Source organism: Ochotona curzoniae, unplaced genomic scaffold, assembly GCF_017591425.1.
Source record: "Ochotona curzoniae isolate NIBS_2020 unplaced genomic scaffold, NIBS_Ocur_1.0 scaffold_2587, whole genome shotgun sequence".
NCBI lineage: Eukaryota > Metazoa > Chordata > Mammalia > Lagomorpha > Ochotonidae > Ochotona > Ochotona curzoniae.
The window spans coordinates 11226209-11251839 of NW_024467096.1; the positions used below are offsets into that span (position 1 = coordinate 11226209).

General features: G+C 39.1%; 1 protein-coding gene across 1 annotated transcript in view; it reads left to right on the top strand.

The window, feature by feature from the left end:
* Positions 1-25631, top strand: part of P3H2 (prolyl 3-hydroxylase 2) — a 138038-nt gene that overhangs the window by 87667 nt on the left and 24740 nt on the right. The window contains exons 2-4 of the mRNA XM_041002768.1: positions 16953-17105; positions 18012-18201; positions 24710-24841. Coding sequence (XP_040858702.1) covers positions 16953-17105; positions 18012-18201; positions 24710-24841 — 475 coding nt within the window. The remainder of the gene's footprint in view (positions 1-16952; positions 17106-18011; positions 18202-24709; positions 24842-25631) is intronic.

Here is a 25631-nt window from a genome sequence, read left to right on the forward strand (position 1 = left end):
ATGCCTAAGGAAGAGGCTGTTGACCAAATTCTTTCTAAAATAAACCAGAATTAGAGGCTGAAGTGTGATAATTAAGAACAGGTGAATTCCGCAGAATACGTACTAGACACAAGTTATTAGTCTTTAATGTTTTGGTCTTGCCCAGAAAAAGTACAAAGGAAAACAGGCATTTTAGTTTTCATCTAGAACTCCATTTTCCCCTCACTTCCGTTTCTATCCTATTGTAACTCATGATAGGTATTTCAAGGTCAATTCATGATTTCTTTTAGAAAGGAAATTAATAAAAAAATTAGAATTGCCTCCATCAGTTGCAAACATTGTCTTTGATCATAACATTGGAAAAATATTGACTAGAGAGCATGGGCCTGAGTCAAGCGAGAGAGAGTTGAAGTCATAGTTAACTATTTATTATTTTTAATTTTCTCATTTATAAATTAAGTTACTGATATGAACTGCACTGTTTCTTTAAGGTATAAGATGTGCTATATTAGTTTGCTAGAGCTGCTATAAGGTGCCATAGTCTGAATGACTTCCATGACAGACATGTATTTTCCCACATTTCTGAAGTCTAGAAATCAAAGATCCTGGTTTCATTGGCAGGCTGCGTTGTCCTTTCTGCTTGGTTTTCAGATGTCTGTCTTTTGGCCAGGTTCTCCTGTGGTCCTCTGCACATGCCCCTGTGATGTCCGCTCACATCTTTCTGTATACTGATCCCATTTTATTAGAATGCCACAGAAAACAAATTAGATTAAACCCACCTACTATCCTCTTTGGAACTTAATTTCCCTTTCATGAAGATTCAACTTCCAACTTTAGTTATGTTCTGAACTTCTGAGGATTAGGATTGAAACATAGAGACTGGAGGAAACACAATTCATAGAAGGCGATGAAAGACATTCGTTTCAAATCTCTGAAAGGCATACTTTATGTATGTATTTGAAAGGCAAAGTTTATGTATGCATGCAAAAAGCAGAATGACATATGAGAGTGTACACACACACACACACAATGCTTTCATTCCTTGTTTTGCTCTCCAAATTCTGTAACAGCAGGGGATGGGCCAGGCCAAAGCACCAGCCAAGAACTCCATCCTGGTTTCCCACATGGGTGGCAGGGACCCAAATACTTGAATCATAATCTGATGCCTCACAGGGGCGTTAGCCAGAAGCTTGATTGGAAGTATGGAGCAGCCTGAACTAGAGCTGGGCATGTTAAGAAGAGACACAGACCTTTCAAGCAGCAGTTTAATTATATCCTCCACCTCAGGTGGCACCTCCACAATAATAGCGGCAACTGTTATTACTTGGCTTCTTTGAATTTCATTCTTCTAACTTGTAGAATTGATACATTGTCTGTTCAGCCTACATAAGATGATGACTTATATTCCAAATATGTTCAAGTTGTTTGTAAAAGAAGTGTCAAGAAGAAGTCTATTTTAGATGTACGTGTATGCATTCACCTTCTTCTTTTGAGCCAAATTACCATCAGGCATATGATCTACTTTACTGTAGCGAGGTATGGGGAGTGGGCAGAGTGGAATTCTGGGTGCTGATAATTATCTTCATTTTTTGCTGATGGGAATCTCAGCATTCTCTGTTTCTAGAACAGAAGGAATAAGGTTAGTCACTGCCTAAAGATACAACCATTCCTATAGTGACTTCCTCTGCTTACACCAGGCAAGGTGCATAGGTCAATGAAAATGTAACAGAATTGCTTCATCCTCTCCAAGGAGAGGCAAGTGAGAATCCCTCTAGTTTCTCCTGGAGTGTTTTCAAAAGAACAAAAACTGCTTGTATTATTTTATAATAGGAACAGTTTTCCTGCATAGAAAGAGTCACACATTTGGGAACAGTGTCATTAGATGCAGTTGAGGTTGAATGGGAAGGTGAAGAATAATAGCAACCTGACTTAAGAGCTCCAGAAAGCTCCAAGCTTATCACACAGTGCTGGAAAAGTAGGAATATGGGACTCCAAGTGTGGAACTTCATGGTGACAATCTTTTCTTAGCTGACACAGAACACAGCTGCTAGACCCTGCCACAGTATAACATTCCAAGGGGAAATGAGCCAAACTAAACCCACAGTCTTTGTAAAATTAAAATCAGAATCTCTGAGTTTTTAACCACAGAATATAATTTCACAGACTATTTGATATGATTTTTCTAGGCTGTAGTTCAATTTAAACCGCTTTCTGCATTTGAACATTATTCCATGGTTCTGCATTCATTATCAGTCCCTTTGGAACTTTAACTAGGTTTATCCTGGGTGACATGGTGACACTTCAGCTTATTCTGGCTGTCACTGAATTCTGGACAAATCTTTTTGAAATATTAATTTTCCTCTATGCACTTGTTTTAAACTGTAGAGTCTACATTTCTGCTGAATAAGATGAATGAGTGGCTTTAGCCTTAGATGTTTTACAGAGTATTCTAGGAAAAAAAAAAATACTGTTTCATTAGCTTTGCGATTAGCAGGCAAGGTGTGGGTTCCAGCTCTTACTTCCAGACTCATGTAGCCCTGAGAAGACTCCACTCATTACCTACTGATCTTAAATGATGACTAGTAGGGGAGGGAGGGTCACACCAGGAGTTCTGGTAGAGATGCTTCAGTATCTGCATTCTGAGACCCTGGTACTACTTAGGTGATGCATGTGCAGTTAAAGTCATCCCGCCATTAAAGTTAGTAAAAATGCCTATTGAGAAACACATGTGCCTGTGAAGCTCCACTGAAACAGATAGAATAATTTTTTGTTGTTTTAAAGAGCTTAAAAGATGCAGATGATGATGGAGAGGAACTGTTAAAACAGTACATTGAAGATTGGGAGTTCTTCCCTAAAGAAATATGGTTAGGTCTTCATTTGGTCTGTCTCACTTCTAAAATCAATTTTGGAAGCATTTTTCATAAAGCCTTATGAATATTTATTGAACATAACTCTTAGCAAGGCAAAGGTTGGTTATAAACCCCAAAACAAGTTTTGCTCCTGTCATTTACAGTTGATTGGACTCAGTTATACTAATTTGTTACTCCCTCATTTTGGAAACCCTTCTTTCTGTTTTTCTCTAGGCCAAAGACCTCAAGTTAGTCATACTGAACACTTAACAGCAGCCAGGTAATCAGACCCACAGTCAAGGTCCTTCCTACAGCTTCTTCCATGTCAGAGGTGATCAGCAAACACCTACTATGTGCAAAACATGTGTGCTAACTCACCTCTACTTAAAGTAACAGTGACTCAGATTCCAAAGTTTTCCTCAGAGATGTAGGTTATATGATAATCCCGTCACTCCTTTTCAGGGAAATATTTTTATTCACCTGAAAAATGAATCAGTGAATGGGCCTGGCACGATAGCGTAGTGGTTAAAGTCCTTGCCTTGAACGCGCCAGGATCCCATATGTATGTTGGTTCTAATCCCGGCAGCTCCACTTCCCATCCGGCTCCCTGCTTGTGGCCTGGGAAAGCAGTTGAAGACGGCCCAGAGCATTGGGACCCTGTACCTGCGTGGGAGACCTGGAGAAGTTCCTGGTACCTGGCTTTGGATTGGCGCAGTGTCAGCCGTTGTGGTCACTTGGGGAGTGAATCATAGGACAGAAGATCTTCCTCTGTGTCTTTCCTCCTCTCTGTGATCTGCCTTTCCAATAAAAATAAATAAATCTTAAAAAAAAATGAACCACTGAAATATTAGCACTTAAAGGTCCTTTCTACCAAAGTACTCCGTGATTAAGAAATTAATACAAGATCAATGTAAGTGACAGAAAGTAACAGAAACTTCAGTTTTTTAAATGTTTAATCATGGAGTAGATGCTTCCCCCACTCCTCAACCTTAAATTTAGATATACAAATGTGCTGATATTTTTCCCCAATAATGCCCATTGGCCATGGTACAGAGAAAAGGTTTGAATTTATATCTAACTCGAATATGTCGTAGGAATATTTCATTTACTGTATAGCTTAGAAATCACTGTAGCAATCAAAACATTTTTCTTTTTTTGAACTGCAGGTGTAATGCCAGAGGAGCTTACTGAAACATTGAAAGACCTCTATTATCATGGCCACCCTTTTAGTAAAACCATGTGCGTGGCACCATTAGTTAGCTTAGTGGGTTTAATACCTGAAGGGGCCTTGGTTTTTTCCTGATGTTTTCTTCAGAGGAGTCGTTAACAATGAAATTCCTGTTAGCTTACAGTCATGGTACATTTCTTTATATGAGCTGAGTGAGTGCTTAGAAATGTTTTTTTTGAAGTAAATCTACCTGCCCTTAGAGAAGCAGGAGTTTGAGTTTTACTGACAACCATGGCATATTTACACTACCAAGAAGAAACTAGTGAAAATGTTTTTATTTGCTTGTTCTTCTTACGTTGCTCACAGTGGATAATTTTGAGTAGAATGTTGAATTTGCTTTGCAAACATAAAATTGTCAGGGGATCAAACATGTTAAAAGTTGTCATGCCAGAACGTATCTGTAAACTCTGTAACCCTCTTTCTCTAATGCATTGTTCCAGCATGATGAACATTTCAGCAGTCCAAGCCTACTTCCTGCAGCCGCAGTCCACTCGGGAAACAAGGGGGAAGCCGGAAATCAACCACAGTGTGACTCCCTTTTGGAGTCTTCCAGTCCTTCCTGAATATGACAAGAGTTGATGACTGTCACTTGTTCTTTTGCAAAACAACACTGCACACGTACAACTGTTTTCATTTGTTTTTATAGTCTCATGTTCAGAAAACTAGGTCCTAGGTCTAAAACTAGTTCACTCTTCATTTTCAAAGGATATTTTAGGAGCAGAAATCCAGAGTCCATGGTGATTTACCATCATATTCTACAAATAAATTTGAATCATTGTAACAACACATGGCATGGGAGTGAGGATGGGCCCTGGCTACTGACAGCGGCAGAGACTAGACTCAGAGCGGGCAGTTGCAGAGCTAACTTGTGGCTCTGATAAACTGAGGGTGGATGCAACTTCTTTAAAAGATGTAGTCATTTTTATTTGAAAGGCATATTTTATATAGAGAGAAAACATTTATTTACTGATTCACTTCTCAAATGGCTGCAAAGGCCAGAGCTAAGCTGATTCAAAAGTGGAAGTCATGTGGGTGCAGGGTCCCATTGACTTGGGCCATCCTTCACTGCTTTCCCAGCCCATAAGCAGATCCGGGTGGAAAATGGAACCTCCATGACACGAAGCAGTACCTGTAGGAAATGCAGGCAACATAGGGTAGTGGATTAGCCTGCCAACACCAGATGCAGCATTTAAAGGGAGCACTAGGGATAGGCTACATTTATCTCCATTTATCATAATGATAATGACGCAAAAACAAAATATAAAGGAGGAAATCGCATAATAAAATTTGCTTTTGTATCATGAAGCTCAATAGGAGAACTCTGTTCAGGCAAACATTTTTATTTGGTGACCTAAGCCATTGTTGGAGTCATTGTATGCCCTTATAACTAAGCAAAAACAATAAACATCGCAAATGAACAAAAAAAAAAAAATAGCAATCAGCAACATCTGCCCTAAACCAGAGATAGAGGAAGGGACTCCAAGCTGTCTGAGGAATTTCCCATTCTTATTGAGTACATGCTCAATACACAATCTTTTTTTTTTTTTTGCTTTGATTTTTATTAGTAGTGCTGGTGCTTTGCAAGCTGTACAGCAATATACAAGGGTAAACCCCCAATATTAGCAATCACACAAACCAGGCTGTGCTCACCAATATGAATACCCTGTGCAAGAGAGGGAGCGTTCTGAGCTCACACTGAGGAACATTGAGTTTCTATTAATTTTTCTAGCCCTAAAATGAACCAAATTCTTTAAACAAAAACAATGACTGGTACTACAGTAGTCCTGGGACATGAGGAGAACTCGGTTATGAAATGAGTGGCAGATACCTTATGAAGACTTTTTGAAAAGGATTTAAGCTATGTTTCCAGAAACAGTAGCAGACAGCACATGTTAGAGAGGCCTTGGCCCAGGCTCCCTTTGCAGCCGCCATTAGTCATCCACTGACACCTCAAGGGAGCCTGCTGGACAAACAGCTGGACAAGTGGCAGACGGTAGGAAGCCTGCTCAGTCTATCAGCCATACCCCATCTTGGTGTTTCGAAGCCAAAGCACCGGCCACATACCATTAAACACACACACTAGTGTCATTTTATCCAAGGCAGGGATGATTTGAGCACATTTCATCGCTAAGATAGTGTACTTGCTTCCTTCCCAGCAGCCAGCCAAGTTTTGGCTGTTTTCTCCTTGGGAAATTAGACAATACACAGACGGCTTGCGGGAGTGGGGCCAATTAAGCAAGCACTTAGTTTTGGTTAACACTTTGCAGTTTTTTTTTCTAACATCTAAGGCTTTCTTTTTTTTAATTTTAAATAGTTTCTAAATTGAAATTACATATTTGAAAGTTCTGCTTCTTCCCTTTAGTGTTTTTGTCACGCCAAAGGATGGTTTTTATTTAGATAAGGACACTTTTCTACTGAAGCCAGCTGATGGCGTCCTGCGTTCCTCCGAGCTCGTCTGTCCAGCACCTTCGGCAGGGACTGTTCACCCTGAGTGTTCAACAGGAAATGTAAACATCAGAGTGAAATTCCACCAGAGTGTTTAGGAGGAACAGGAGCTGATTAATCTGGTCCTGGATCATAAGTAATTGAAGGAACAATCCAAAGCAGTTCAGCAAAAGAAAGCACTTTTATAAAGGCATGATCTTCCTTTCCAACGTACCCAAGGAGAAAATGTAAACATTTGGCAAATTGCACTTTGAAATCCATAAATGTTTACTTATATCCATGGCGACATACGAGACTAATATTTCATAAATTAAAAAGATGAATTTGCTTTCTATATCAACATAGATACCTAACTTATGAATGACTAAGTATTCTTTGAATTTCATAATATTTAAATATTTTGCAATAACATGTAGTAAAGAAATAGGATGTTTAGAAATGTCTTTTATTTTTAAGGGATGTATTTTAATTTTATTTAAGTTTTTTTTTTCTCCATAAGGTTGAGCAGCACAATGCGATAGATGGAAAAGAGAGAGAGAAAAAGAGAAAGGGATAGGAAAAGAGTGAGCCTATCTTTCATTCGCTGGTTAACTACCCAAGTGGCTATGCCAGCCAGAACTTGTCCAGGCTGGAACTAGTACCCAGGAACACCATCTGGATCTTCCACATGGCCAGAATCTGCCCTCCTCTACTACGCTCCAAGGCACATTAGAAGAAATACTGGAGGGGCAACAGTGCAGCCAGGACTCGAACTGGCACACCAGTACAGCATGCTAGAGTCACAAGTGCTGCTTTACCACTGTACTGTAATGGCCACCCAAATGAAAACAAGCAAACAAATAGAGAAAAAGATGGGACTGGCAATGTTGCATTACACATTAAGCTGGTGCCTTCAATGCCAGAATCCCACAGGGGAAATGGTTGGATCCCTGGCTGCTCCACTTCCAGTCAAGCTCCCTGCACAGCATCAGAGAAAGCTGCAGAATATGGTCCAAGTGCTTTGTGTCTTGAGCCCATATGAGAGACCAGGATGATGTTCCTGGTATTCAGCTCCGGCCTGATCCAGCTTGAGCCTTTGCTGCTCTCTGGGTAGTGAACCAGTGAATGGAAGATCTTTCTGTGTGCCTTCCCTTTACCGCTTTCCAAATAAATAATCTTTTTCAAAAAGCAAAAGAATAAAAAAGAAAAAAAGTACTGACTTCATTTGATATACTGAAAACCAAACATATTATGGTAGCTGTAATTGAGGTAAATTTTAGTTCTTAATTTTTCAATAGTTAAGGCCAAAAAAACATAGATGATAGAAACATCTAATATAGCACCCACTCTGTGGTAAAGTTCATTTGATACATTTCTGGAGAGAAACTATTGTGACAGTACAGTACTTTCACAAAACAGGGTTTTTGTACATTAAACCAACATAAAAATAGTAAAATCACCAATTATGAAATAAATCCAAAGTTGTTTTGTCATATAGATACTCTTTTTACTCTCTAAAATATAGGTCTATTATATGTAAGCATTTAAGGATTCCCTACAATCTTGTGCTCTTACTATGTAATCTGGTATTTACATTTGAGAGAATTATGATATAATTTATAGAATTAATATAGCCAATCAAGCAAACTCTTTCCAATTTTTGTTTCCAAATTTTAATATTTTTAAGAGTAGTCTCAAAAAAGATTTATTTATTTATTTATTTATGTGTTAAGGTACAATTTATGAAGAGTGAAAGACAGACCTTCTCTTCCTTCTTTGGTTCCCAGATAGCTGCAACCAAGAGCCAAGAGCTTCATCCACGTCGCTCACAGGGATAACCAGAGTCCAGACACATTGGCCCTCTTCCAATGCTTTCCCAAGCCAGTATCAGGGTGTGGAGTAGTCAGTATCCAAACTGGCACCCATATGGGTCCTGGTGTTGCAGGCAATGGCTTTACCCACTATACTACAATGCTGATTCTGTACATAAAATATGAATGTGTATTATTTCACAGGTAGTTGTTTGGTCTAGTTGTGAAGATTCTGGGTGGGATGTTCACCAGCCATGTCAAAAATCTCTGGATTCGACCCCTTGGTGTACTGTCAATTCTAGCTTCCTGCCAATGTGCATCCTGGAAGGCAGAATACTGACAACTGAGATAGTTGTATCACTGCTACCCATGTGGGAGATCTGGAAGGAGTTCTTAGCATCTGTTATGGGCATCTGGGGAGGGAACCACCAGATGGAAGCTCTGTCTCTGCCGCTCAAATACAATGATTTTCTTTTTTTTTTTCAAGAAATTATTTCAATTCTTTTGCAATTAAAACTTGAATTGCTTCTTTGGTCTTATGAAATTTATCTTCAGTTAAAATCTATGTAAGAAATTTTAAGACTTTTGCAAGTGAATATGGTTTCATTAATAAATGCACACACATGCGGCACACTAGGTTACTTCAAAAAGATAATGGAAAGTATAATTTAAAAGATTACATAGGGAGCTAACAGGTTGTGTGGCCCTGTGGCACTGGCATCCAAAAGGGGTGTTTGTTCATGTCCTCACTGCTCCATTTCTCATCCAGCTCTCTGCTTATGGTCTGGGAAAGCAGTGGAGGATCGCCTGAGTCCTTTGGAAACTGTGCCCACATGGAAGACTGGGAAAAAGTGCCTGGCTCCCAGCTTTGAGTCATCTCATCTCTGGTTCCTGCAGCCACTTGGGGAGAGAATCAGTGAATAAAGACCTCTCGCTATCTGTCCTTCTCTCTGTAAAATCTGCCTTTGAAATCAAGATTTAAAAATCTTAAAAAATGATAGCAACACAAAGCAAATATTTAGCCTAGCAATTAAGATGCCTGCTTCTCATGTTGGAGAACTAGGTTGCATTTATTGCTCCTGATCCCAATTCCGGGTTATTGCAGACCCTGGGAGGTAGCTAGCTCAGGCAGTTGGAATCTCGCCACCCACATAGAAGAGTGGAACTAGGTTCTCAGATGTGTTTTTTTGTTTTGCTTTTTTTTTGTTTTGTTTTGTTTTTTGTCATTTCTGGCATTTGGGAAGAATAGTAATGCTTGAGAGCTTTTTTGTCTAGCATTGTCTGTGTATCTCTTTCTCTGACTTTCTGTGTTTTCTGCTTCTCAAGAATATTAAAAAAGAGTGTACACATATCTCATGAGCTTTTTGTAGAAGGCCCAGTAGAAGGAAGATGGTAAAGTTTTAGTCCATGAATTAATGATATTCAGTGTGTTACATTTTCTATAATCTGCTTATTTCTTGCAGCTTGTACACTTATACCACTAGTCGGCACTAAATGAAATCTCTTGTGGTTTAGAAACATGATGTTTGCAATGTCTGCTTCCATATTTCTCAGTTGGTAGAAAACTCCATATGAGTTTAGAAAATTCTGCAAACCTGTGAAGAACCAAGACAGAAATATAGCACTTCATCAAAATATATGATATTGAATCAACTCCCTACATTAAGATGGTTACCGTAGAGAAAGAACTGCTTTCTTTACTGAAAAAGTTGACGTTTCAGTGAAAGGATGCAAGTTGCTTATTTTAGATTTGATGATTTGCTGTGTACAGAAAGATCTTTGGAAGATAAAAATGTTAATCATCCTGTTTCCAGTGCACAAAGTGGCCTTTACCTGGCTTAATGGACTCCAGAGTTAGCTCTGTGCTACACCTGTCATACAAGATCTTCTCAACTCTGTCTTCGTGTATTATGTACTTTATACATTTCCTAATTCACAGACAAGGAACTTGTAATATTTCCCTACAATGTTTGGAAAGTTTAGAATATATTCCTTTTTTTAAAAAAAAATGTGTGTGCTTTCTGTATTATAACATTGCTCAAACAAAGCTGTACATCAGAAAGAAGCCAAAGTAATGGAAAGGAGAGTGAAAAAAAAAAAGCAGAAAGCAACCACTTTATGCTGTCTTTTTTGTGCTTTGCAAGACAAAAAGATTATTTCTGCTCTGAAATAGTACATTGCTTTTCTGACTGCTATGAAGATGCACAGATTCCCATAGAGTATTCCAGAATGTATGTGGATTGGGGCTGATCATATCTACTTTAAAATCCTTTCATTGTTTTTTCTTCCATTAAGTATGGCATTCAAATTCTAAACCAAATTGTAACCTGCAGGTGATCTTTCACCAGCATGTTCTCAAAGTTCTCTTTTAGTCCCTACTCTGCTTTTAAAACCTATCAGTTTTTCCACTTCAGGGCCATTTCACTTCAGGGTCACTGATTTTCTTTGGTTGGGAGTGCCTTCCTCTTGGTGAGCTCATGCCTGGCTTCCTAACTTCTCAGGCTGATCTCCAAAATTACCTTGCAAGGACGTTGCTCGATTTACTCATTTCCACTCGAAATGGGGTCATTGCTCACACTGCGGTTTCCTCATTTGCCCCCTCACAGTAATTAGCACAATCTGAAATTACTTGCACTAATTCTTCCTTTTCTTAAAACATTTTATTTAAAAAGTCAGTGTTCCAGAGAGATCTTCCATCCTCTCATGGTCGTCATAGCTGAACCTGTACAGGTTCAAAGCCAGAATTCAAAAGCTGATCTGGCTCTCCCGTGTGGGGACGGAGGACCAAGCACCGGGGCCACAATCTCCGGCTTTCCCGGGGATGCTATCCAGGAGATGGATTGGTGTCCATAAAGGATGCCAGTTTTACCCACTAACCCACCTTGCTGCCTCCAGTTATTTCCTTATCTGAACCCTGTCCTTTTCAATGAGAAGTAAGCCTCTGAGGAACAAGGACTTTGCCTGACGAGGACATATAGGTATTCATGTTAACCATTAGCAGGTCTGGCATAGATTTTGGGCACAATATTCACCGAGCAATATGTGAATGAGCAACATGAAGAGTATAGGTGTTGCTGGAATACTGGATGCACTTATGTTCTGAATAGGGAGGGATGGCAATGTATAAAAAGTTGCAGAAATCCATTAGTGTGGGGAAGGAGTGTGTATTTTTGACAGGAAGAGATGATGTAACAAAGACTGGAGCCAAACCCTGCAGTTCCTGAACACCATGGTGCAGAGTGTCTGACATTTCTTTTGTGGTTAAAGGCAGCTACTGAAAAATTCTGAATACCTCATGTGTGTGCTTTGGAAACATCTTCTTTATTTGCAACTATGGAAAATTATTTGTGTGGCAGAAGAGCCTCATTCACTTACCAGCTCATGACGGTGTAGCTTCTGAAATTTAGTAGGGTGTGGATTTGGTCAGTGCTGATTTTTTTTCCATGCCTCATGACTGCCACGTACCATGGCTGCTTCTGGGCTGGCAGGTGGACATGTTTGCCTGAGTTCCTCACAGCCTGTGATGAAAATTACCCAGCATTTCTGAAAGGCATTTTTTGCTGGTATTTCTGCCCTCACACTGTTGCAATAGCCTCCTTTAAAAGGTTTCATATCATCTTTCTGTCAAATGTTTCTTCTCTCCTCAGTTGCTCTTGCTGTCATGATTTCTAGCACAGAGTTGTTTCCATATTGGTTGCCCTCTTCTGACAGGTTTTAAGCAGGTCTAAGTTTAAAGTCTTGACAGGCAGCTTGCTTTGGATTTAATAGAGGAGCAAGCATATCCTTCCTTGATTCTGAGTGCTTACAACATCTCATAAGCAATTTGGTACACATATGTTCATTTCAGAAGTGTGGATTTAATTTCAAAAAGGAGCACCAGTATATTAAATGTCTAGTTAAAAATATGGTCTATTTTCATAACCTTTGGCAATGAATTTTGATTTCATGAAGTGACTTAATAATTTAAGTGCCAAGACCATGTCGTGAAGAACGTTTATGGTTCAACAATAAGTAATAGGATCTCTTTTACATTTATGTTGGGGAAGAAAGTATTATGTTCTATCTTGGGCTATAAAGGAAGAAAAAAAATCCAGTGTTCTCAAACATATGAAAAAATAAGCAGCTCACCAACACTGGGCGTGTGCTACACAGTTTAGCTGTTGCTGAGACACCTTGGAGTAAACATCCCACTTGAACTACTCTGCTCCTTACCCTGCTTCCTACTATAAACACCCCGTGAGGCAAGAGTTGATGGATCAAGTGCTTGGTTCTCTACCCTGGTGAGAGATATCTAAAGGAATTACAGGCTGTGGCTTCAGCATGGCCAACCCAAGATATTAGGGAAATTGGGGTTGTAAAACCAGAAGATGCAATCTCTCTTTATGCATCTCTCATATTCTCTCTCTCTCTCTGCCTTTACACTTGATCTTAGCCAAAAGGCCAGGAAGCAATTCTCTCTCTACCTTTGAAATGAAACAAAGATTTAGGAAAGACATTGTCCCACAGTTTCAAGTGCTAAGTCATATTTATCCGTTACAGCAAGTATTTGTCTCTTACTTCCTTTCGGAATAAAAACAAAAATTAAAAAATGACTAACAGTTTCAAAAATCTCAGTCTCATTCAACTGTGATAAACAGTCTCTTTCTTTCATAGTAAAATAAAAAAATTAAAATTGGCTAACAGTTTCAAGAAATACTGAGTCATATTCATCTGTGATAATCAGTATTAGGAATTGTTGGTATGAAAGATGACTTCAGAGACATTTTCATTGCAATGGCATCCTTTTAGCATTCTGTAGTTTACTAGGAACACACACATGACTCCTCCTTTTAACTTGCAATTCATACAAGTTAATTCACTCTTAGATAAGTCATAGACATCATGGATTGTAAATGCAGATTCAACAGAGAGGTAAGTGAAATAAATGATCCATATTCAGACAGCTCCAACTGAAAGAGAAACAAATCTACTCAAATTCATTCAATGTGATAGATTACAAGAACATGGCATCAGAAAGTTTATAATAAACACATATTATGAGGAATAACAATGTATAGACTTCAATCTTTGTGTCAACATGGATTTATGCTTTAACTTTTCTATGATTTTTGAAGTAACCTTGTTTGATAGATGGCAATAGTCTAATAAGGATAAGGAATTACTGTCAGGCGTAAATGCAGGTCTAGGAAGGAAATAGTGTCCCTTAGAAAATGTAGTGTTTCATTGCCTGATCCAAGGCACAAATACAGGAAAATGAAGAACATAAATATTTATTTGCATTCATCAACTTTAACATCTGCTGCTATAAAACTGGAGTATGTCAGTGCTAATATGGCTTGATCATAACTATGGTCTAACTATAAACATGGAGACAGTTTTAGCCAACTACAAATACCTGCTATACCCACATAAATCATGTGCTAATGCATGTTATAAAGTTTGCTCCTCATTAATGGGAGCATATTAAAATCACTAAAATGTATAGAGAATTTATAAATTGCTTTCTATTGCTTAAGTAATACAGTGTATATAAGTATACATTACTCAATTGAATAAATATAAATATAAATATATGAATGTATATTACACAGTTTAATCCTTCCATATTCCTATGTGGCAGATCATGACATAGAGTTTATGAAAAGTTTTTCTTAAGGAAGAACTGAAATGAAAATGGTTAAACCAATTTTTAAAGGTTTAACAGACTAATAAATGAGGCTCCACCATGATTTACAACCTAATCTCTTCCTCCTAGGTCAATATAATTATCACCATGCAGATATATATGCATTTTGTATTTATTTGTGTTGGTATATAAGATAATGTGAAAAATTACAGTTTAGAGAAAAGCCAGATCCAAAATCATTAACTTTGACAATAAAAGTTATCCTGGTCACACAGAATTGAGGTCAAAAGTAAAGTGACAAGAACTGATCGGAGGCGGCATTTAGGGCAGGAGAGCCATCACAGGGTCTGTGCTGAAAGGAGTGTTTCACTGGCAAGAGCCACAGTGGAGGAAGACAGGTCTTAAAACACAGCAGTTTGAATTTTCTCAGATGAGAACTGACCCTTTGTATAACACCAGACAGCAGTGAGCAGGGAAGTGAACTTACTACATTGTAATATATTTTAGTATTTTAGAGGCAAGACTATCATAGGAAGACCAAGTTGAATGTCATATCCCATTAGGTCATTTCTTTTAAGGATTAATTTGCTTTTACTGGAAAGTTAGATTCACAGAGACAGAAAGATCTTCCATACACGTTTGCTCCGCAAGTGGCCACAGTGGCAAAAGCTGAGCTAATCCAGAGTCAAGAATCAGGAGCTCCCTCCAGATCTCCCAGGCGGATGCAGTGGCCCAGGGCTTTGGGCCATCCTCCCTTGCGTTTCCAGGTCACAAGCAGGGAGCTGGAGAAGTGGAGCAGGTGCGATACAAACTGGCGCTCATATGGTATCCTGGGGAACAAAACAAGGATTTAGTCCTGAAATATGTATTTTTAAAGGTTTTATTTATTTGTTTTTGTCTTGTTTTGTTTTGTTTTTTGGTAAGTCAGATATATAGAAAGGAGGAGAGACAGAGAGGAAGATCTTCCATGTGTTGATTCACTTTCCAAGTAGCCGCAATGGCAGGAGCTGAGCGGATCTAAAGCCAGGAGCCAGGAATCTCTTCCAGGTCTCCCACATAGTACAGGGTCCTAAGGCGTTGGGCCATCCTTGACTGCTTTCCCAGGCCACAAGCAGGGAGCTGGAAGGAAAGTGGGGCCTCTGGAATGTAAACTGGCTCCCATATGGGATCCTGGCGCGTTTAAGGCGAGGACTTTAGCTGCTAGGCTACCATGTCAGGCCCCTAGCCCTGAAATATTGATTGGCCCGAATTTTCATTTCTTTATTATGTACTTAAATATGTCACACATATTTTGAATTTTACTATGAAATAGACTACTAGTAGAAATATCCAATTTTATGATTGGAGAAAAACAGATCTGTCTATGCCATTCCCCTGGTCAAAGCATATGTCAGATATCTTAAACTGAATGCATTGTCTTTCATTTTCCATTTTACTAAAAACATTCTGTGCCTTTTTTCATTGAGAATAGAGCAGTAAATGGGGTCGTAAAAATATCACTGTCAGTGTGGTGATTATTGATAAGTCTTTATTTTATATTAACTAGTATCAAAATATTGAGTTTGGAAGAAAACATTCAAGATTTTTTAATGTATTTATGTTCTAGCTTTATTTATATATTTTATTTATTTATAAATTTAAAAAATCAGGCAATTGGAAGGAAGGAGAAGTATACTAAATTCCAACCTTTGGGAAGTCAAATGTTTATTTCATGTCCAGTCTCATGATAAAAGGTAAAACGAACAAAAATAAAAGGAAAATACTTGACAAAAATGTTTAAGTATGAACTGGCGATCCGTAGGTCTGGTAGCTCTTTGTTTTGAAATGTTGTAGAACAGAAACACATAGAATCAATTTCCAAGAAAAAGGCAAAAGGGAAAAATTGAAACAAAGCCAGTTTACTCGTTTTATCCGTAACTAAAGAGTCCAGCTTACATACACGTGGGAGAACATTAGAATGTTGTGCAAAATGAGACTGGAAGATTTTGCTTTGGTGAAGACAGATTCTGAAATCTATCCGTGTGAAAAGTCTTCAAGCTTCCGTGGATGTCTTAGAGTGTCGCTGTTTGGGATCCCTGCGTCTCATATTGGTATGAGTTCCTCTGGTTCAAGTCTCAGCTATTCTGCTTCCAAGCAAGCTTCCTGCTCCTGCCAGGAAAGCAACAAAAGATGACTTCAGTGTGGGAGTTCTTGACACGCACATGGGCTACCACATTGGTTTCTAACTCTGGTTTAGCCCAAACCTAAATGTCGCCAACGTTTGGAAATGTCTTTATTCACATCTTGTTCTCTGCTTTCCTCTCTCTGTTCTCTTTATCTCTGTCTTCAAGTAAATGAGAAGTAATTTTTGAAGTGTATTGCGAGTCCATCTTGGATTTGGCGGTAAGGATGCACACTGCATTGTATCCTCACATCTGAATATGATAGTCTCTATTATTGCTGTCGCCATGCATTCCCTTAAATGAGAAACCATGAAGCAAAGTCAACAACAGGCACGAAATTAAAACAAACAAAATTTACAGCACCATGCAGTTGAAACGCACACCACGGAACAAATGACATGTGGGTAAAAAATGAAGAAGAAAACTGTTGGAAATATGTTAATGGATGTTAGACTGTCTGACATTGTCTGTATCAGCAATGTTAGGGCACAGTTAGGTAACGGATCAATGGACTTATGACTGCTTATGAAGGACTATACCATTGTAATAACACAAGGAAAATCAGTTGGGGATGGGAATTTGGGGATGGGTAGGAAAATCCCAGACCCTATGGAACTGTAGCATAAAATTCAAAATCAAAAAAGACAAAAGGAAAGTGTGTTGTGGAAAGTATTATGTATAGATTAGATTTTTTTAACACCACAATAAGCTTATCTTTTCATTTCATTTTCCCACAGACTGTCGGTAGTACCATGCTATCATATCCTAATATAAACCTGAATTCCGAATTTCAAACTGTGAGCTTTGGGCCGATCTCTTGCTTTTTGAACCTTGTTTGGAAATAATCACCTTTATCTAATTCTCTCTCTCCAGCTTAACCAGCTGGACAAAGCAATGGAAGCAGCTCACACATTTTTCATGGCCAACCCTGAACATATGGAAATGCAGCAGGACATTGAGAATTACAGAATGATGGCTGGTGTTGAAGCGCTGCAGCTGACAGATCGGGAAGCCAGACCACACCTGGTAAGCTCTCCTGCCACTGTCCTCCGTGTGTGCAGCTAAGCGCTCCTAAGTTTGACTTAACTGTGACAATAGCTAACAGGGCCACAAACTCATTTTCTACTTCCAGTAGCAGTAATATCTTTGTCGTTTTTTAGATTCCTGATGAAATATTAAAATTGTCAGGATTAAGAAGAACAGGTGAATTTTAAAGAAAAGATTTAGTGACAGTTGAAAGTTAAAATTACAAAAACTTCAAAATTTTAAAAACTGACTGACAAAAATTTTCACTATCACGAAGACGACAGTATCATGCATGTATCCGGAGCACTTTCAGAGCGTCAGCTCCTGGCCAGAGTATTTGTGTCACACTTAGGAGGTGAAGCCAGGAGTGCTTTACAAAGACACGTACTGACTTCCCATTCCAGTCCAGTGCTTTGCCTGTTATGTCTGCATTTATCAAACCATCTTTCCAAAACATCGCTTAATTCTGTAGATGAAATGTTTCTTGAAAAGGCTACTTTCAATTTCCATATCAGCCTTCTTAATGCATTCCTCCTAGAATCTCTGCTGAGAAGGAAAAGAGGATGCTTTTATTTGCATGACTCTTTCTTTCTAAATTGGGCAAAGCCTGGGATTAGATGACACTTTCTCCCACCTTTGTTTTGCCACACTTGTTACATGGCCTGACCTCTTAGCAGAGGAATTAGAAAATACAGTGTGTACATTCAGGAAGAAAATGAGATCAATGGGTGCTACACCAGTCTTCTCATTCAATAAGCCCCCTCTCGCTTAGAATTGTTAGAAGTCGAACAGACACTTGATGAGCCAGGGCAGCCCTTCTCTGCCCTTCCCGCAGATTCTGAAACTTACTCTAGCTACCTCTAGCTTACATTTTGCAAATCCTTTTTTTTTTCCCTCTCTTCGCAGGAGAGCTACAGTGCAGCAGTTAAACATTATGAGAGTGATGAGTTTGAGGTAGCCATCAAATATTTTGAACAAGCCCTAAGAGAATATTTTATTGAAGATGCAGAGTGCCGGACGCTATGTGAAGGGCCTCAGAGATTTGAAGAATATGAGTATTTAGGGTACAAAGCTGGTCTTTATGAAGCCATTGCAGGTAAAGTGGTTGTACCCTTTTATTTATCTTCTGATGATAAGACTCCAACATGCAATTTCTAAAAATATTTTAACAGCAGAGACTTTTAAATGTATATCACCCCTTACTTCTGAATAAATGTATATAGCTAAAATTTCAGTAACCCTCCTTCTGAATCTTTTTAGATACATATTTAAATATGTATATGTTTATTTATAATTATTATTTCATTTCTACAAAAATAGAGTGATACTACAAATACTGGGGTTTTTTTTTTTACTGTGTTTTACTTTTGTTTTACTTCATGCTTAACATCATGTTGTGGAGTTCTTCTAATGTAAGTATATTTACATCCACATCATTGCATTTAATGGCTGGGTAGTATTCCATTATAAGGGTACATAGTACCTTACTTGGAAGTCCTTTTTGATTGTTGTTATTGTGTTTTTCTTTTATTATAAAGCAGAGAAAGAGAGACAGAGAGAGAGAAATAAGAGGCCTCCTATCTCCTAGGAACTCCTTCCCAAAAGTCCACACCAGCAGGGCTGGCCCAGGCTTAAGCAGTGAGTCCAGCAGCACCCGATCTTGGTCTCCTACTTGAGTCACAGAGACACACATTTGAGTCATTATCTACTATATTTTACCATACATATTAGTGGGAAGCTGGATTAGTGGAACTAGCTGAGGTTCAAACCAGGCCAACGTACTTGAAAGTGATTCTTATTTGTAGAAAACATAAGAGGGGGAAAATAAAGCTGTTAGAATAAGGTAGAAGCGCCGGTTCTAATCCAGCGGCCCCGCTTCCCATCCAGCTCCCTGCTTGTGGCCTGGGAATGCAGTCTAAGACAGCCCAAAACCTTGAGACCTTGCACTTGCGTGGGAGACCCAGAAGGGCTTCTGGCTCCTGGCTTCGGATTGGCTCAGTTCCAGCCATTGTGACAGCTTGGGGAGTGAACCATCAGATGGAAGATCTTCCTCTCTGTCTCTCCTCTCTGTATACCTGCCTTTCCAATAAAAATAAATGAATCTTTAAAGAAATAAGGTAGGAAAATATTGATATAATTTTAAGAGATGAAAATCTAAATGGAAAAAGGCAAGAACAATGAAATGAAAACATAGAATTTAAGATATGAAATATACAGATTTATCTAAAAAACTAAGTAGACATACCAAGCACAAATGGAAAGTATTGCAAAATACCTTATGGGCAGGCAGTTAATGCCTTCATATATAAGGCGATCCTGTAAGTTATTTTTTGTAGTAGGAGTTTACTTAGTTAATAGTTATAATAATAATGCCAAATATTTCTGGTAACTGCAGTAGACAAAGTGCTTTTCTGATTTATGTCTATTTTAATCCTCTAAATAACTCTTGCTAGCCAGATATTGCTTTTTACTCTTCCGTGCCCTTTTTGAATGATGAATGTCACATCTTGGGAAGTTTAAGTATTGTTATAAAATGAAGTTGGTAATCAAGCTAAACTTCTCTGAATCTAGAACCCATACTTCCAGGACCGACAAAATGTTTCAATGGGCCAAGATTACTTTGTTTAATTATCAATATCTAAAACATTAATGGAGCAAGTAAAGTGTTCCAGTGTGTTTGTGTGTGTGCTGTGTTTGTATAACTGTTTAGTTTTATGTGCTCACAGAAATGCTGTTAGGGGTTTCCTACCTCCTCCAGTAGCACAATCGAATCCCAGGGAGCTATTTTTCAATTCATCATTTCCTTCAGTTCCTACTGACCTTTGATTTGTGACCAACCTTTGATAGATGCCACCTCCTAAAAGCACATAACATTTCTTTGCTGCCTCCACTCCTTTTGCTAAAACCTTGGCTTAAATCTCACTTATTTTTGTTAACTAAGCTATGGTGATCACATTTTTGCTTTTGCATGTCATGATCACATTTTGCTCTGAAAACAAATCAGTCTGTTAAAAACAAAATTCTGGTTACAACTGTGCTTAAATCAGCCCAGTGACTTAACTACCACTTAGAATAAGCCTGTTAATAAAGATTTTCATGATTAACTATTTTATGTCTTCATTCTTATCTCCTTCCCTCCCCCTCCTCCTTCTTCTTTTCTCTCTTTCTCTCTCTTTCTCTTCCCTGCTTTTGCTGTCTCTCTAATCCATTCCTATTGTCCTTCTTTGAATGTTTTGGATAGGTCATGCTAATTTCCATGTATAGACCTTCAAAATATTTTCCTCCATTCCTTAGCTAAAGCTATGACTTCTTCAGTGCTCAATCCTCAGTGTTTAAGTGTAGCGACTGAAAAATAGCAGGTGTTTATAAAACATTGAGTATATGAATATGTACACTGGGCTTGACATGATAGCATAGCAACTAAAATCCTAGCCTTGCAACTGCTGGGATCCCATATGGGCCCCGGTTCCCATCCCAACTGCTCCACTTCTGATCCAGCTTCCTGCTTGTGACCAGGGAAGCAGTAACAGATGGCCCAAAGTCTTGGGACTCTGTTCCCACATCAGAGACCCAGAAGAAGCTCCTGGCTCTTGGCTTCAGCTGGCTCAGCTCTGGCCATTATGGCCACTTGTGGAATGACTAGCCAATGGAACATGTTTCTCTCTGTTTCTCCCTATCTCTGTAAATCTGCCTTTTCAATAGAAAATAAATCTTTTTAAAAATGTGGATGAATGAATGAATAAAATAAATGACATATTCATCCTCATCAGTCTCAGTCATATTGTAGAGATAAAAGAGGTTAATTCTACTACATGCCTGTCTAATTGTGGGTGTAAATTGTTTGCATGGAGGACAATGGAGGAATAACGAAATTTAAGCTAGGAGAAATAGATGTTTAGCCAGGTAGTTCAGACTATTTTTTGGATGCCTATGTCCCGCATTGACTGGGATTGACACTTAGTGTCCAGCTCCTGACTCCAGCTTCCTTCTACTTTAGACACCAGGGGGCAGCAGTGATGACTCCAGCATTTATTGCTGGTAGTCCACGTGGGAGACTGGAATAAAGCTCTCAGCTCCCAGTATCAGCTCTGGTTGTTGGGAGCATTTGCAAGGTGGTCTATTAAAGGAGAGATCCCTCTTTCATTGTCTGTTTCTCAAGTAAATACATAAACTTAAAAATCAGACTAGAAAGTGGACCCAAAATTAGTACATCAAGGCCCAACTTTGTACATAATTAATAACCCCAAATAAACTCAATTCACCCCTAATCAGTGCAGCTATCTAAGTTATTGAAGACTCTCCCTTCAAGGCAATTACTTTCCTAGGCTTCTGCCAGAGCTATTTGTATTCTTGTAAGCATGATTCATTTGATTGACAATCTTTTCTTTTTTTTTTTTTTATTTTAAGAGCTGAGTATATCTGTATATTTGGGGAGGGGAGGTGGAGGCATGGCAGGAGTTTCTGTTATAATGTTTTACCAGGTGTTAGTTTTATGCGTGTATGTGCCCTGCCTCCATACATGTACATGTGCCTCTAACTGTGTCCACAAAACAGTTTTTAGATAATGTTCTAGATATGAGTAAGGGAAATTGACTGACAATTTCCCACAGATTCTCATGTTTTGACTTGTTAAAGAATACTCCATGGGCCCGGCACGGTGGCACAAGTGGTTAAGGTCCTCGCCTTGCACGCCCGGGATCCCATATGGGCGCCGATTCTAATCCCGGCAGCCCCACTTCCCTTCCAGCTCCCTGCCTGTGGCCCAGGAAAGCAGTCGAGGACGGCCCAAAGCTTTGGGAACCTGTACCCGCGTGGGAGACCAGGAAGAGGCTCCTGGCTTTGGATCGGCATAATATCGGCCCGTTGCGCTCACTTGGGGAGTGAATCATGGGACGGAAGATCTTCCTCTCTGTCTCTCCTCTCTGTATATCCGCCTTTCCAATATAAAATAATAATAATAATAATAATAAAGAATACTCCAGGGCATAGTGGTTGCTGCTAAAAAAAAAAAAAAAAAAAAAACACAGAAGTCCTAAATTTTGGCTCTTTAATTCCTTCTTTTTAAAGATGTATTTATTTTTATTTGAATGGCAGATTTACACAGAGAGAAGAGACAGGGAAATTCTCTCATCTTCTGGTTCACCCCCACCCTCGCCCCAGAGCTGAGCTGGTCCAAAATCAAGAAGCAGAAGCTTCTTCTGAGTTTCCCTTGTGGGCCCAGCGTCCCAATGGGAGTGGGCCATCATCAGCTGCCTGCCCAGGCCAGAAGCTGTGAGCTGAATCAAAAATGGAGCAGCTGGGACACAAATCAGTGCCCATGATGCACCCAAGTGCTGGAAGGTGGAGGATTAGCCCATTGAATCATTGGCATGGTTCTTTCATTGTAAACAAAATTATCACCACCAATTCTACAGTTTTCAATCAAAGAACATGCTTTAAAATAAATGGGTCACATTCCCTGAAATCTAAATAAAGTATTGTCAATGATTAAAAACGTAGTAAGCCTTGGGAATTTGAACAAATCAAAGTTATTATGTGAAGAGAATTTAATGTAAGTATTCCCACACAGTGTCTTGGATCTCAAACTTAATAAAGTATGTTAATTGCACAGTGCCATTTGAGATGGAAAACGTTTGAAAAAAAAAGCCAATAAGAAATAAAATGACAGCTCTAATTATTTGAATCTTTTCTTGTTGAAATCATTCTAAATTAGAAGTAAAACAGGAACTTAAAATATTGAATGTATTAAAAAACTGGAACACTTGAGAACTTTTGAATTAGAGGAGACAGTAAACGCTGAAGAAAAATACGGATGATTCCGAAATGCAGTTATTTCTTATTAGCCCTGCTTGATAGAGCCCTAAATGATGTTGCTATGTTACCCTTATTTTGTTGCAATTTATATTTTGCTTTGAAAAATATTTCATTCAGAATGAGTTCTTGGAGGCTGTCTCTAATCTTTTATTTGACCTTGTTGTTTGGAATTAGATGAATGTACATTAAAAGAAATACAGGGGCAGAAATTTGAGCTAGTGCTCAAGCAGCCAGTTGGGGCAGTAGAGTCCTTCTCTAAGGTGTGTCAGTTCCAGTTCTGACTCCACTTCAGATTCCAGATTCCACTCAGTATGCACCCTTGGAAACAGCAAGTGATGACCCAAAGAATTGTGTCCCCGCCATCTCCTTGAGATCCAAGTTGAGTTTCTGATGTCCCCCCGGCACCAGCTCGGCCCAGGTCCGAGCATTGCCAAGAATTTGGGGAAGTGAACCAGCATTCTCTCTCAAGAAAAAAAAAAAAAAAAGTTAATAAGGCATGCAACTTTTTAGTTAAATATGAGAAAACAGTTGAAGATTGTTGATTTTCTTCCTCCCTTCTATTTATTTCAAGTATGCTAATCAAATAAATACAACATATTTTTCCCTTCACAGTCTCCCATTGAGGTTGGTAACAAATGGACTTGATGGGTTCTTTTGGCTGTGTTCCATAGGGTTGTGTTAGCCAGGGTGTGAAAAAGCGGCACAGTTGTATTTTGTGTTACTTCTGCAAGATCATCAGGATCCAAGCTGGACATGGACTAACAGAGACCCTTTTGACGGAGGGCAGTTGTTGTAAGTTAAATTGTAGAGCCATGACGTGCAGAGAGTCTGTCATCATCCTTGAGGGAATCTGTTCAGCATCAATGTGAGAAAAGCATTCTCATTGTGGGAAAGATGGCTGCTGCCTTCACTGAGCATTTGCTTCTCTGAGACTCAGCCTCTCAGTCTTTCCCTGCTCATGCTTTGAGGAGACAGCGGATCGGCAGGAAAGGGTCATGAAAATGGCTGCCCTTCACCACCCTCGCCTTGTTGGCAAGCAAGAAAAGTGGAACTAGCAGAAAGGGAAGCAAAGAAAAAAAAAAAAGAGGAAGAGGAAATTCTTTTGAAGATTTTGGATTTCATCCTTCCTCCTGTTTCACCAGTCCCTGAGTAAGAGCAGAAAAAATTGTTACTAGCATATACAGTGTTCAGGTGGTAGACAAGAACGTTGTGGCTAGAATACAGCATGTCCAGGTGATACTTATAACTAAGTAGAAAAGAATGCTGATCAATAGAAGAAATGCTGTTTTCCCCCCATAGGACAATTTGGCTTGCAAATGCTAACAGAAAACGGGACATTTCTGCTTTGTTTTCCATCACATATTCTCCATGTACATAGTGGATTCTTTCAGTGAACTGTTTGTGAACATCACCACGGTAGGAACTTCTGGTTCAAATTCTAAGACACCTCAGACTATCTCAGATATCCAAAGAGAGGCCCCGGAGTTGTTAAGTCAGAACCTCAGCATTCAGCTGAGTGTGTGTGCAGTGAACTAGTGCAGCACTTTCAGAAGGATTAGCACAGAGATGGGACGACAGGAGGAGACTGCAGTACAGAGAAAGCACCATGAGCCACGGGAACTTTGAATCTTTGTTCACTGGCAAGGAGGTTTCATTTGCTTGTCCTATGAAAAGGTTTTGGGTTCACACAGTGAGGTAAGGTTAGGGATGTCTCCTGCAACTTGACCTTGACTTGAAATGTGAGTTTTCAGCAGAGTTGAATGAGATCCCGCTGGACTCTTGTTTTCCAGATCACTACATGCAGGTACTGGTTTGTCAACATGAATGTGTGAGGGAACTCGCCACCCGTCCTGGGCGCCTCTCGCCGATTGAGAACTTCCTTCCTCTGCATTATGATTACCTGCAGTTTGCCTACTATCGAGGTAAAGTGTGTATCATCCGTGAAGTCAGTAGGGGCTTATTTTTCAGGGGTACTGACATTTCGACACTATGATTTAGTCTTCGCTTTCTTCAGGTTGGCATCAAAGCCATGGGATGGGGGAGCAGTACATATATTATTTATTATTTTTCATTACTGCCTTCAGAACAAGAACAGGTGAAATACTGGTAGGCAAAATGTACAAGTTAATGCGCCAATTATTGTCTGAAAATTAAACATTTTAGAATTTATGATTTTAGAATTATGCACAGTTGCAGGATTCAAAGACTAAATAATTGGGATTATTTAATTGCATGCACTAGAATGTGATTTATTTTTTCTCCTTATAATACTTAACATGCACAAACTTATGTTCTCTTGCACAGAACATGTCATACAGTTGTTCAGCCAAAAGGCTTATTCATTTGTTATTTTTGAAATGATTTTCTTGTATTGGAAAGACAGAGATAGAGAGATCCTCCATTTGACCCAGGCAGATGCCAGAACCTGGAGTCAGTCTGGGTCTCTTACATGGATGGCAAGGGCTCCAGTCTTTGAGCCGTGCTGTATCCCAGGGTGACCATTAGCATGGAGTTAGGATTCAAATCCAGATCCTCAGATAAGGATGTGTGTGTCTAAAGTGTCAGCTTAATTGGTGTACCAAACACCTGTTCTTTCTTTGTAATTTTGACAGATTTTTCCACATTGCCCTATATGAAATGTATTTCCCATTTTTCAACAGAACAGATTCTTAAGTTTTCTCATATTTCCTTTCTATAGGTAAAAATAATTAT